This window comes from Nematolebias whitei, chromosome 13 (genome assembly GCF_014905685.2).
Source record: "Nematolebias whitei isolate Nwh7 chromosome 13, NemWhi1, whole genome shotgun sequence".
In the NCBI taxonomy this organism is placed as follows: domain Eukaryota; kingdom Metazoa; phylum Chordata; class Actinopteri; order Cyprinodontiformes; family Rivulidae; genus Nematolebias; species Nematolebias whitei.
Window position 1 is genome coordinate 25,230,704 of NC_056510.1, and position 13,487 is coordinate 25,244,190.

The following is a 13,487-nucleotide window of genomic DNA, read 5'->3' on the forward strand; positions in this document are numbered from 1 at the left end:
TATATATATATATATACACACACGAGGAGATTCTGGCAAACCATCAGGCTGTTAAGAAGAGGAAAGCAACACTTTACTAACACCGTGTTCAGTGATGGTTGGGTGCTGTTGACCTCAACCATTGATGTCATCAGGAGGTGGATGGAATATTTCTCGAACCTTCTCAATCCCACTGGTATGTCTTTCATGGAGGAAGCTGAGTTGGGGTTGGTCTGTCGAAAACCATGGCTGAGGTCACCGAGGTAGTTAAAAAGCTTTGTGGCAGCAGGACTCCGGGGATGAATGAGATCTGCCCTGGTTTCTTTACGGCTCTCAATGTTGTGGGGCTGTCTTGCTTGACATGAGGCAATGATCCTGAGGCCATGGTCCTCCTTCAGAAAAGGTTGGATTGCTTTCTTCAGGCCGAGGGTGAGTTTCTGCATCAAGTGGAGGAGTTCAAGTATCTCGGGGTTTTGTTCATGAGTGAGGGAAGAATGGAGCATGAGATTGACAGATGGATTGGTGCGGCATGTGCAGTATTGTGGACTCTGTGCCGGTCCGTAGTGGTGAGGAGGAAGCTGAGCTGTAAGGCAAAGCTCTCAGTTTACCGGTCAGTCTATGTTCCAACCCTCATCAATGGCTACAGATTTGGTATATATATGGGGTGGACACAGGACCTTATTTCTGCAGAGCTCATCATGTCACCAACATGCATCTGTTTCCACTGAAGTCCACTGCTCTGCTTCAGCACATACTTTGTATTTAGTTTCATCTGGAAACTTTCATTCTTCTGTACGTTCTATAGATACAAGTTAAAAGAAACATGTGTTCAAAGCTGTCAGTGTCACTACAGTGAGTTTTCCAGGACATTCTGGTCTGTGCTTTAACAAAGTTTCATTGCAGAAAATTTAACTGAGCTTCAATCCAGACTGCATTTGAGAGGGATTGTCACTGTCATTGGTGCTTCAGGCAAAAGAATAAGCAAAGGACATTGTGTTCCACTTACAGATGAGGATGTGCACTGTGTTCCCTGTTTGAAATCCTCTGGTTGATAAAATGTTCTCAGCCCTGCTTTCACAATCACCGTAGGCTCTGTTTTGAATCTTATTTGTGGACATGAGTAAAATACTTGACGCTGCTAACATCTTCCTGGTTCATGTTTATTCAGAAGTGCTTTTTAATCTTTTTTTCCTCCTTTATTTTTCAGAGGGGGCATCTCAACTTTTCTCCATTTGGTGCTGGGGCTGCCCTCTAAAACAGAGAGGGGGCTCAGGGGGCTCACTGGAAGTACTTTTAACATGTAGGGATGTGGTGAGTGTATGTTGCCATACCTTTCTCCATCCTTACAGCAGTGTTTTGTCATGGAAACAGTTTACAGTTACAACAGCAGTGATCCTAATTTGGTAAAAGGCCTGAAGCTTTACAAACCTCTAAATTAAAATAAACCCCAAAAGTTACATTTTGAGGTGTCATTACAAACTTACCTCCTGACAAGGATGGCTAAGAAGAACACTATTAAGGAGATTTAAAAATATGAATACCAAGCCATGTATAAATTGATGTTTGGATCAACATTCTTGCCAGTTTTGATTAAAATATTAAAATCTTCTGAGACAATACACTCGCTGTGAAGAATTCCTGAAAACTACTGTTTTGTCGGTCTTCCTCTGGAGCTCATTTGCTCCTGTTGTTGCCATGCTTGTCTAAAAAGCCTCTTTTTTTATGCCTAACAAGGCTAGGTCAGGTCCTCTGGATGGTTTCTTGTTTGTTGAAACGTTTTGTCTTTTATCAAAAATAAAAAATAAAAAAATGAAACGTTTCAACAAACAAGAATCCATCCAGAGGACCTGACATAACCTTGTTAAATTTTTCAACCTGGATTATTGTGCATGTATCAGGATTTTTTTTATGCATTCTCCATTTTTATATTTTATTTCACAAAAAATCCTGCACGTTTGGGAAGATTTTCTTGATCTATTAACCTCCAAATTTTATATGAATGGTAATTAGTAGTCTGATCCTCTTAGTGAATTGGTAAACGCTAACAGAAACACGAAAAGTTAAGAAACTTGTGTCATGGCTGCTGCTCAGAGACACTGAAAGTCAAGCTGCAGGTTTTTGTTTTAACTCATTTGTCTGCTGTGATTTTATGTTGCTGATCATTGATATCTAAAACTCTTTTCAAGATGTTTTCCATAATTATTGTAATTAAAGATTGAGCAAAATTCACACATGTTGAATAACTAAAATATAAGTATTTCTTATGATAGGTATGACTAACATTTGGAATTGTACCCTTAGTCATATGGTTTTAATAACTGGAAAGAAAGAAAAATATGTATCTGCAATCCACAATGGCGATGTCAGAAAAATGTAACAACACATTCCCACTTCAGACACGTGAAGGCTGTAAAGTTTTGTTCCAGGAATCCAGTCTTATCTTCCTGCTCTGTTTGATATCATCACTGCAAAAGTGTTGCAGACAAACTGTTGCCACTGGGAGTTCGAGATAAAAGAGACACACTGTCATTGTGGCTTTTAATTTGGAAGCGGTTTCATTATCATGAGCTTGTTCATTGCTATGAAATGAGATTATTCCTGTGGGCCAGAATGTGTTTGAAATAGCTTCATTCCAGCTAGTGTTTATGTAGATTTTCATAACTAATAAGATAAATGAAGGATGCTGGAAGTTGAAGAGGGCAACTCTTTTGGGAACAAATACTATTTTTCCTATAGTTAGTAGACAAGCGCAGCCCAGAGTAATTATCTTTCAAACTGACAGAAAGCGGAATGAGTGATGAGCACAAAGATTGATAGTTTTGTTTATCCAGTTAGACAAAGGAGATGACATTTACAACAGGAGCACTCACATGTTTATTTCTCAGAAACATGTGGCACACTGCCTCTCATTCTTCTAAGTGTGAGAAAGACAGACAGAGAGGTACTTTATGGCTGTACATCAATCTTTCTATCATAGAAATACTTTGTATTTTAAAGCTCACACATTGGACATGAATAACAATGAATCACCTTTTTCCAATTGTGATCTGTTTTTCTCTATGAGCATGAATTAAATACTTCAAGCAGCCAAGATGCTCAGTGAAAAACAGTTGAAACAATAATTCTCATGTCCATTTTTCACAAATGAGAACAAAATATAAATAACATTCGTAGACAAATAGATAAAACTATAGTCATTTTACCATTTGTTCAGTCTCACCACAACAGGCTTTCTCTACTTGAGTCTATAGGATCCAAAAGGTTTTTGACATAATTTGTGTGCCATATTGATGTCATGTTTGTTTATTTGTCATATGCAGGTTAACACAAGGTCAACAATGCACATTTTCAGGATGAGAAGAACTGATTTCTACTTGATAAAAATGTAATACTAAAGCATGATATAAAGGTACCAAAAAAAGTACCAAAAAGTGGAAAAAGAAATATAATATTTACAAGGTCCCAAATAAATATAGTAAACAACATGGTAGAATATAATGGTGCAAGTAGGATGAATTAGTATAAATAAGTATTTCACTCCTAGTAATATTAACTTAAATGGACATGATATATATTGCACATAACTAGCATATGCTACACAGGTTGCGTGACAGGTTATTGCACAGGTAGTGCGTAACATTGAGATTAATTGAATTATGATGGTAAAGCAGTGACATACATGATACAGCCACATAGTGCAGCAGCAATAAACATATTAGGTGTCCCAGATGTGACTTAGTTCAATGCTATTGTCAGTATTATTGTCAAGAGTTCAGTAATCTGGCAGCTTGTGAGTAATAGCTGTCCTTTAGTCTTTTTGTACACGATGGCAGACTCCTGTATCGTCTGCCTGAGGGTAGTGAATGGAAGAATCCTTATGCTGGGTGGGTGTGGTCCTTCATGATGATGCATGCTTTACACAGACATCAGCTGTGGTAGATGTCCTGGATGGTGTGGAGACTGCTACCAGTGATGTCCTCTGCTGTTTGCATCACCCTCTGTAGTGCTTTCTGGCTCTGACTGGTGCAGTTCCCATAAAACACTTTGATGCAGCCTGTCAGCAGGCTCTCAATGGTGCACCTATAAAAGTTGGTGAGGATGCTGGTGTTCGTACCAAACTTTTTTATTCTTTTTAGGAAGTAGAGTCTTTGTTCAGCTTTCTTGACCACATTGTCTGTATGTAATGTTCAGGACAGAACCTCAGCTGCTGACCTGCTCCATCTCAGCATTGTTTATGTAGATGGCAGCCTCCATACTGTCTCCTGAAGTCCACTATCAACTCCTTCATTTTGCTGACATTAAGAGAGAGCATCTCTCTGAATAGTTACTGAATAGTAAATCAGTGTGCAAATGATCCATTGTTAGGCTGATGGTCCTTCTTGAGCATGTGATCAGCTGGTTTTGGTTGTCAGCAGCAAAACTGGTTGATCCACTCTGAGAAGGTGCTATTTAAGAGACTGAGCTGAAAACAGCACCTCAGACTGAAGAAGTCTCTCGGACGAGAGACGAAACGTTTCTACATTTTTTGTTGTTTTGCTTTGTTTTGGGTTTTTTTGAATGTCCAGAGGACCAGATTTAACTTTTTTAGATTTTTCTACGTGGATTATTGAGCATGCATCAGGATAAGAGAGAGGTTATTTTCCTGACACCAGCTGGTCAGTGATTTCACCTCATCTCTGTAGGCATGCTCGTTGTTGTTGATGATGAGACCCAAGATAGTGGTGTCATCAGCAAACTCTAAGATTATCTTTGAGCTGTGCCTGGCAGTACAGTCATGTATGAATAGTGAGTACAAGAGTGGACTGAGGACACAGCCCTGAGGTATACCGGTGCTGAGGACTAGTGTGGAGGAGAGGTGACTGTTGATTCTCACTGCCTGTGGTCTGTTGGTGAGGAAGTCTAGTATCCAGCAGCAGATAAACTTCTCCAGGCCCAGTTTGGTGAGCTTGGAGACCAGTTTGGTGGGGATTATGGAGTTCAGTGCAGAGCTGTAGTCAATGAAGAGCATTCTCACATAGATGTTTCTCTTCTCCAGAAGGCTAAGGGAGGTGTGAACTATCCAATCTCAACACAACTGGGTTTGACTCTACTTGAGTCTATAAGATCCAAAAGGTTTTCAACATAACTTGTGTGCCACCTCAGTATGGGCAGCATTGTCAATATGCAGCCATCAAAACTTCTGCAATGTTTTTTTCTATCCAAGGCCAGCAAATTGCTGCAATCTGAAAATAAGTGAAATGAAGTCACAAAACACCCACCTTCCTAAAATGCTGTGGCTAAGTTGAGGCTACTTTCCCTCAGTCTGATGGAGGAGCCATTTGTTGTAGCTCCCTCTGAATTTTGTCTTCAGCCAACAAGCATGGGAACCTCTGCACCTTCTCATAGTACCACAATGTTGCCATTTTATTGGACATATTGTAAAATATAAAAAAGTAAATAACAAAAACAATTCTGCAGCTGTGAAGTTTCAAAAATGGTTGGTTATGTAGAGCGGTCATTCACAGAAATGCTTTGTATGTTAAAACAGTGGTTCATGTGTGTTCAGATGAGGTGAGGTATCTACAGAACCCGACTTGAATATTTTAAAAAGCTCTGAGGTTATTGATACACACCATGACTTCAGGAATGTCCAGTATGTGATTGAAAGTTTTAAATTGAAGTTTTGACAATTGTTGTTAAAACTACAAAAAAAAAAAATCGATAAAGTCGGTTTCTCATGAAAGTATTGGCCGATCTCCGATCTCTCAAAATTAAGGAAATCGGGGCCAATAAATCCGCCGGCCGATTTATCAGCCAGCCGATTTATCGGTGCACCCCTAATTGGAGCACTTTCCTTCACAGTCAAGAGTGTATGTTAAGATTTCCAAGGTTGGTTGGTGTAACTAGGAAAGTCATGTTAAGTCATTTTTATCATATTCAAAACTAAATACATAACATTTTAGAAACTTACCTCTAAAAACAAAGTTTGAGAGGAAGCTACTTTTATAGAGTAAACTCCCAGTCCATATAAAACATACTTTTCTAGACTTTATTTTCTACCAAAAGCTCATGATTTGTTTTATTAGGCTGACATTTTGAAGATGAATGTTCAAATGGCCAACATTCTCAAGCAAAAAGGTCAAGAACTATAATTTTACAAAAATAATAGTCAAAACTGTGTTTGTTCCTTATTGTGTTTGTGTGTGTGTTCGTGTAAAGTCATGCATTGCAGAAGGACATGGTGTTCCCTCTTGTCTACTGTTCCAGTAGCTGGTGTTCCTGGCTGGCGCCAGTGCAGAGGATAGCTTGGCAGGGAGGTGTAAATTATGGATTAGATTCTTGAGCATTGTGCTTGTACAGACAATCAATCTGTGTGTGTGTGTGTGTGTGTGTGTGTGTTGGGGGGTGGAGGTGTGCATTTGTACATGTGCTCACAGACGTGGCGTATCTATATATGCATGTACATGTTTGTCATAATATGCTGTGATCACTGTATGTGTTATTGGAGTGAATGTGAAAGTACTGCAGTCTTGGTCAGAGAGGAAAACCTGACAAAGTTAAAGAGAAACTGTACAAGTAATCAAGTCTGCATTTGTGAATTTAAAAAAAAAGTAACTACTGAACCTCATGATTAAGAGTTGGAAAGGTCACAAATTTAATATTAAGTCTAATTTGGGTCTGTTGACACTGCTCAACTTTACTGTTAATGAGAAGTGGGTAATGTGTTTAACTGTTCTTGTTTGTGTATATATTTATCTCTTACACTTTTTTGTTCTGCTTTTGGTTGTTCCCTTTTCAGGGGTCGCCACAGCTGGTCCTCCTCCTCAACTGTCCTCTGCAGCCGCTGTCCGCAAACACGTTAAACAAAATTTCTATTATTTTGAGGGTTATGCATGAAAAAAAAAGTAGCGTCAGTTAAAGTGAGCTGCTAGAAAACGAGATGTGACTAGGCAAGTGAACTAAAGAAGGACAACTTCCAAAATAAAACAGGACGTAAGCTGACAAAATTAGAAATTAGGAGTAATGAAAAGCAACCAAAAAAAGTGTAAATTATACAAAAATGTTATATAACAAGAGCCCAACAATCATTACAAGCTCCCTTTATGTGCATTTAACACCTCATCTAATGGTGTAGTCTACGCGATACGCGGGTATACGGAGTATACCCACTAGAAAAGCTTAAGAATTTCAGTATACCCATTTAAAAGTGCCCAATGATACACGACATCATTAGGTACGTGTCATCGATACGTTAAACGACAGTTAAACGTTTCCGTAACAATCTGTCTGTATGGAGCGCTTGTTTTTTGTTTTTTTACATTCGCTTATCCAGCGAATTATTGTATAATTCTGTACTCACTTCTTAATACTTGAACATGTTTTGCTTAGATGCTTTTTTATAAATTCTATAACATGTTTTTAGTACAAAGTCAACTGTTGTACAGAGTTTGTTGTACATTTATTCAAATATAAACATCAGAGAAATTTGGAAATGTTCAATATGCTTAAAAGTCAAAAGAAATTGACGATTACATTGTACTAACTGGCGTACATTGGTTTCTAAGCACAGCATACCCATTGCAAAAATGTAGAATACACCACTGACCTCATCATCTCAAAATATCACAAAACTCTCTGTGTCTAATCTAACCAGATCATCAAGGCTTGGCCCTGCTGCTGCTGCTATTACCAAATGAGGAAAAGTGAAAATCCACTGTGACAGATTTACCTGGACATAAAGTTGTGGATGAATTATGACGCACGATAAACATACTGTCTGTGTGGGTGCACTTTGGGACCGTTGACTGTTGTTTGTTAAAAAATAAAAAAATAATCATAACTGTATTCAGTAGATCTTTAAGAAAGATTAGACAAAGATCTGTTCTGTTGATTTATTCATAAAAATCAATTTAAACCCCTGTTCTCATTTATCATTCATTGCTTCATCATGTCAGCCGTATGTGTCATAAAATGTGTGTTCCATGTATGATTTAATTGTTCGCGAGTTCTGTTTGATCCGTCTTCTCCTCATCACTTTTCTTTTGTACCCCATCGCTGCTTTAGGTGTTCCAGCGACTACGTCTGTCCAGCAGAGATGAGAGTGCCGCACTCAGGGAGCTCCTGCGGTGGCGGCAAGCACAGCGTGAGGGGCGGAGCGACTGTAAACACCGTCCGCCTCAGTCCCCTCCCCTGCCCCCCACACTGGTCTGGACCAAAAGGAAAGCCTCTCCGTGACAGAAGGCACATCTGCAGGCTGTGAAGTTCCTCTTTACAACTATTTTAGTTTTTTACACCTTATTTTTGTTATTTGTGTCAGACCCTCAAAGCCCACGGACTGCGCTGAAGCTCCGAGCCCTAAAGCGTGAGCCTGGCCCCTGGGCTGAGGGTCCTGCCTCTCCTCTTTGCACTTAATGTGGAAGATGCTCCAACGGACACGATGACAACTTATCGTGCACAACTGGACACGGATAAACAAAGAACACATGGTCAAATATTATATTAACAAATGAAGTTGTAGAAAGAAAAACTAACTATTGTGACATGACCTATTTATTTTTAGTTTGTCTGAGAAGATGAAATACGACGGCCATTTCTGGGAGGCTGAGTTTAGGAGCTGAATGGGCCTCTTGTCTGAATCCAGGCTGATCATGATACGGTGCTGCACACAAATGAGATTCCTCCTTGCAACGTGGTGCTGAGAAATACTTGACTTACTGTCTGGTGATGTATGGATGTAAAAAGTTTACAAGCAAACCAACGCCTTTTTATCATTGGTGATGCTGGCGTATGGGGTCCTAAGTGCAACTGCTGCCATGGCAACAAGCTACCAGGGGTCAGAATAACCTCAGTTCTATCCCAAGATGCACTTTTGTCCCTTGTTACTACCAGCCTTTGAGAAAACAAAACCCTCTGGCCAAACACCAAGCCACTGCACTTACCTTTACTGTGAGAAGCAAAACGTGTTGCAAAGCTACAGTCACAACGCTTTAGGAGAGGTATGTAGTTCATGTTGGGAACACGACACTACGTGCCAAAGTGAAAAACTGCCACTGAAGTGTAGTTTAAGAGCTAAAATATGATAGCCTTTCATTGACCTAAATGAACAAGATAAAACTGGTGTTTCAGTTGAGTGTGGATTCTGTGGACTGATCAGAAAGAAATGTAAAATAATAAAAATAAAACAGTCTACATTTCTAAAGTAGCAACTAAATCCTCATTGTGTCATCCCCTAGGTAAAGTTGGGTCTGAATATCTTAGGCTGAAGCCATTTTTTTTTCTTCTACAGCCTCAAGTTTTGAGAAAGAAAGAGGTATTTAAAAGAGGTATTTAAAAGTGTATAGATCCCAGAAAGAAATCTGCCAAGAACAATCTGTAACTGTGATTTTCTCTATCCTGAGTTCTGTTATCTCAAGATAAGCTCATTTGATGCATTAGCTGGAGAAATGATTAGTTTGTCTTGATAACAATTTATCTCAAAAGCAAATTTTCTATTATCACAACTGCAGGATAAAAAAAATGTGGGAAATAAGTGGTTCTTATGTTAAACCCAGTTTCCAATTTATTATTGCTGTCATATCACTTGCACTTTTTATGACATAAAGTGAAGATGCGCATGTGCAAACTTGCTGAATGTTTCGGATGGTACATTTTCTGCCTGAATCAGACTGTCTGATAAAACTTGCATCATTTTGTTTTAATTTGGCTTCACAATATTTTCTAGTTATCGCAACAAAAACAAACTATTCTAGGTCAGATATCTCAAGGGAAGAAGCTTAGTTATTGTGAAATGGTGACACAATTAAGTTATTATCACTAAAAAATAGCTTTGTTATTATAAGATACTGAAAGAAAATATATTTTTAATCCCATAATCCTGTTATGAAAAGGAATCGCAGTATCTCTGAGTATTTTCACAGCACCTAATGCATTCACATGTCTGAAATCTAGTAATTTGTTTATTGTCGTTCAACAATTTGGCTCATTGGCTCTATTTTTTTTAATTTTTTGACAAAATATATGGAACAGCCTTTTCTCCTCTCAAGGCCGGTTGTTTAAAGCTATTGTTGTTCTTTGACAGTTTTAGGAAGTTTTTATTTTGCAAATGAGTAGAAATATACTCAAGCTTTCAGAATCAAACTAAATCACATGAACAAAAATGATCATTTTGTTTGATTTTGGTCCTTTGATTACCTTTTTATTAATATAAATATAAACCAGACGACAGAAGAAGCAGATGAGAAAGTAACAGATGAGCTTACAAGGTCGAGATGGGTGAAGAAGAGTTGTATCATATGAGAAACAGACCTTTGTTATAGTTTGCAACAGTTCAAAGCAAAACTTGTTACACGGTAGAAGCAGAAACTCGGATAAACGAGTTAATGAATTTAAAATATTCAAGTTGGATCAAACAGTTTTAACACGACTGTCATCATTTCTACAGCTCCCTTTCTTACAAGCTTTTTACTGCCACTACTAATGAAAAAGAAAACCGAGAAGAAAATCTAACGTAATAGTTTTGAAGTGGGGTTCTGTGGAGACATTATGAAGAGTTAATATCCTACCTGATGTAGATAGCTTTTTGAATTACCTCAGTTTGGAGAAGCAAGTTTTGGAATAGCTGTCCAATCTGAATTAAAACCTGAACTTCCGTTTTGAGACCTAAAGAGCTATTCGAAGCAAGTAAGATATTTATTTGTAGCCTTTCCACAAACCCTATAATCAAAAACTCTGTACTATATCTTTAAATAGAGGGATTTCTTTTTCCAAAAAGTCACACTATGCAAATAATACACCTTATGTCAGGTTCAAGAACAAAACTAACAATAGAAGGACTGTAGAAACAAAATCAATAAAAAATATATATTTCAAACTGGGGCTAGCCTTTGATGTGTCAAGACCCTAACATCACCTGTAAGTAACATGTTTGTGAGTCTGGTGTCATTTAGACAAGCTCTCTCTCACTCACACACACACACACACACACACATACACACACACACGCCTGACTTGTACAGGTTTTTCCATGGTGAGCATGTCCTCCACTCACCTCTCCTTTCCCTCACTTGCCCCCAACAAACAGAGACCTCCTTTCCCCCACCCCTACCCCCGATGGATAAGACCGGCTTTACGGGTGTTTCCATGGCAACGTTAGTGTAAATAGTAACCAGTGTTGTAAGTCCTTGCTGTTATTATAGCTGAAGAGGCTGAAATGAAAGAGAGAAAAGAAGGCGGTTTGGTGACACTGTCTACATGATGATGAGATTTAAGAATGTTCTGGGTTTGATGCAATGACTGAAATAAGAGGTTTATTTTAAAATGTAAATATCTTCTTTTATAAATAACTGTTTATGGCTATTGAATTGTTTAAACTATTTATTTTTTGTAAATCTCATTTCAACGCTGTTGTTCTTTTTTTTCATTTTTATTTTTATTTTTTTAATGGTTTTTGATTGCACAATGTTTGTTGACCTCTGTAATGGGCTGTGTGTGTCTTCGAGAGCCGTTTGATCCCCGAAGATCACCCCGAATGGCTTGGAGCCGCAAGTATCAATAGCTCTAATTGATTTCTCATTCCCACTGATCACCTACAATGCGTCTGATTGATTCCGTCTTACAAATTAGCAGCGCTATCGCAGGATCAATCTCACTTTGTCTTTGTGCAAAAGGAAAGGTGCACACAGGAAGAATTCAGTGGAAACGTGATTTACAGCAGGAAGTTTTGACTGAACGTGTAAATGCAGACTTTTGTTCCACTAGTGCATCACTGGATCCCTTTGAAGATGTTCAGCTGCAACATGTGCTTGTTTCTAAAAATGACAAAAGAAGAAAATACCGCTTGATGTGAATTACGTCTTCAAAGGCTACATATGCAGTTAACTGTAAATCAAGTAAGAAAGTGATTTGCTCCATGACTGACACCGTGCATGGGAACTCCAAGGGGTCAAACCTTTTCAAACACGTGTGAGCAAAGCTAATCCAAGCACATCTTCAAGCTGGGGAAGTTTGTCAAAGTCAGTGAAGGATGATGTTTGTCATCCGTGAGGATTAGTGCTCCAGTAGTTCTGTATACCCTCAGTAGGACGTATCAGTGCTTTTACCTTGCATGATGGAAACGTTCGGCCTGTTCCATGACAAGCTTGTGGTGAAAAGATGAAAGCCATCTAATTTGAAGAACTGTTTCAACCTCACTGTGAATCACTATGCTGTCTCCTGTTTTGACTCCATAAGGCTGATCGTCCATTTTAAATTGCTCACAGAAACACCATCACATGCACACCTGGGTGGATTAGTTGTCTGTCATAAGCAAACTAAACTCTGAATCCTCTGAGATCGACCTTCAGGTGCTGCAGCTGGTGTTGAATGGACATTTTCTCTACATGTATATGTTTCTGGTGACATTTCTGTGCCCATAAAAAAAAGAGGTATCTCACTGCCTTTCAGAGTGTTTTTTTTTTTTTTTTTTTGTAATGGTTAACGTTTTTTCATAAAATTACAATAAAATGCTTTTGTAATCATTTTTTGTACATGACATACAGTGTATTTTAATTTGCATATGTATTTGTTTGTGGAAAGAAAAAATATGGATGTATTTCATAATTATTATGTTCCTAATGTTTTATATGATTGTCCCTGTACAGCAATAAAGCACAACTGTGTCAACACCAGTTTGTCTACATGTGAGCGAAGGAGAAAGTTACATGTATATCTTGTTTACAGTAAAGACGATTTTTTAGCTCATTTTCTAATTCTCACTGTGCATGTATGTATATGATGATTTATATTAGCAAACACATGTTTTTAATATTTTTCTGTGTGTGCAGCAATGCTCTGCAGGTTCACACCTAAAAGGAACTAGCTCAAATTTAGGGATGTGGAGATTCAGGTGGAATTTGTTTATGTTCAAAATTCACAAAACTCAATTTGCAGGCCCATTAATTAATCATCTTTTTATGAATTTTTAAATGAAAGCAAAATATAATATTTCTGCTAGTTTACATATTCATTACTTCATTCTTAATTTGGTTTTCACTAGCTATTTAAATACAATATTATTTATCATCATTACCTGGCAAAACCTCAGCTCACACTAATCGTAGACATCCGTGCTGGTTTTATTTAGTTTTATGTTAGAAATGCCTTAATTTCATTTTTAATTTAAATAAAACAAAATAAATAAATAAAATATAATAATAAATGCATGGGTGTCCAAAGTGCAGCTCGAGGGCCATTTGTGGCTCTTAGAGTAATTTGTGCGGCCCACAACTGCAGTTTAAGAATGGTTTCATTTTGTCCAGCAGGCTCAAGAAATCAGTGCAGACTTTTGCAAATTAGTTGGTAATCATTTTTTATTTAGGGTTAACAGCAAAACAGATAAAAAAAACAATCTTCTCAAAATTAGCAATTTTAAGCAAAATATAAACCTTTCGCTATAATCTTTTTTATTTTCACTTCATGGTACAAAGCACCAAAAACGTTGGTTACGTACTGTAACCCCAGATTCTATGAATATAGGCGTAGCCCTTTAAGGC

General features: G+C 38.0%; 1 protein-coding gene across 1 annotated transcript in view; it reads left to right on the top strand.

Annotated features, from left to right (window-relative positions):
* Window positions 1–8,308, top strand: part of myo16 (myosin XVI) — a 144,731-nt gene extending 136,423 nt beyond the window's left edge. Inside the window, exon 35 of the mRNA XM_037687029.1 lies at window positions 8,023–8,308. Within this exon, the coding sequence (XP_037542957.1) occupies window positions 8,023–8,193 (171 nt within the window). The 3' untranslated portion in view covers window positions 8,194–8,308. The remainder of the gene's footprint in view (window positions 1–8,022) is intronic.
* The last annotated feature ends 5,179 nt before the right edge of the window (window positions 8,309–13,487 follow it).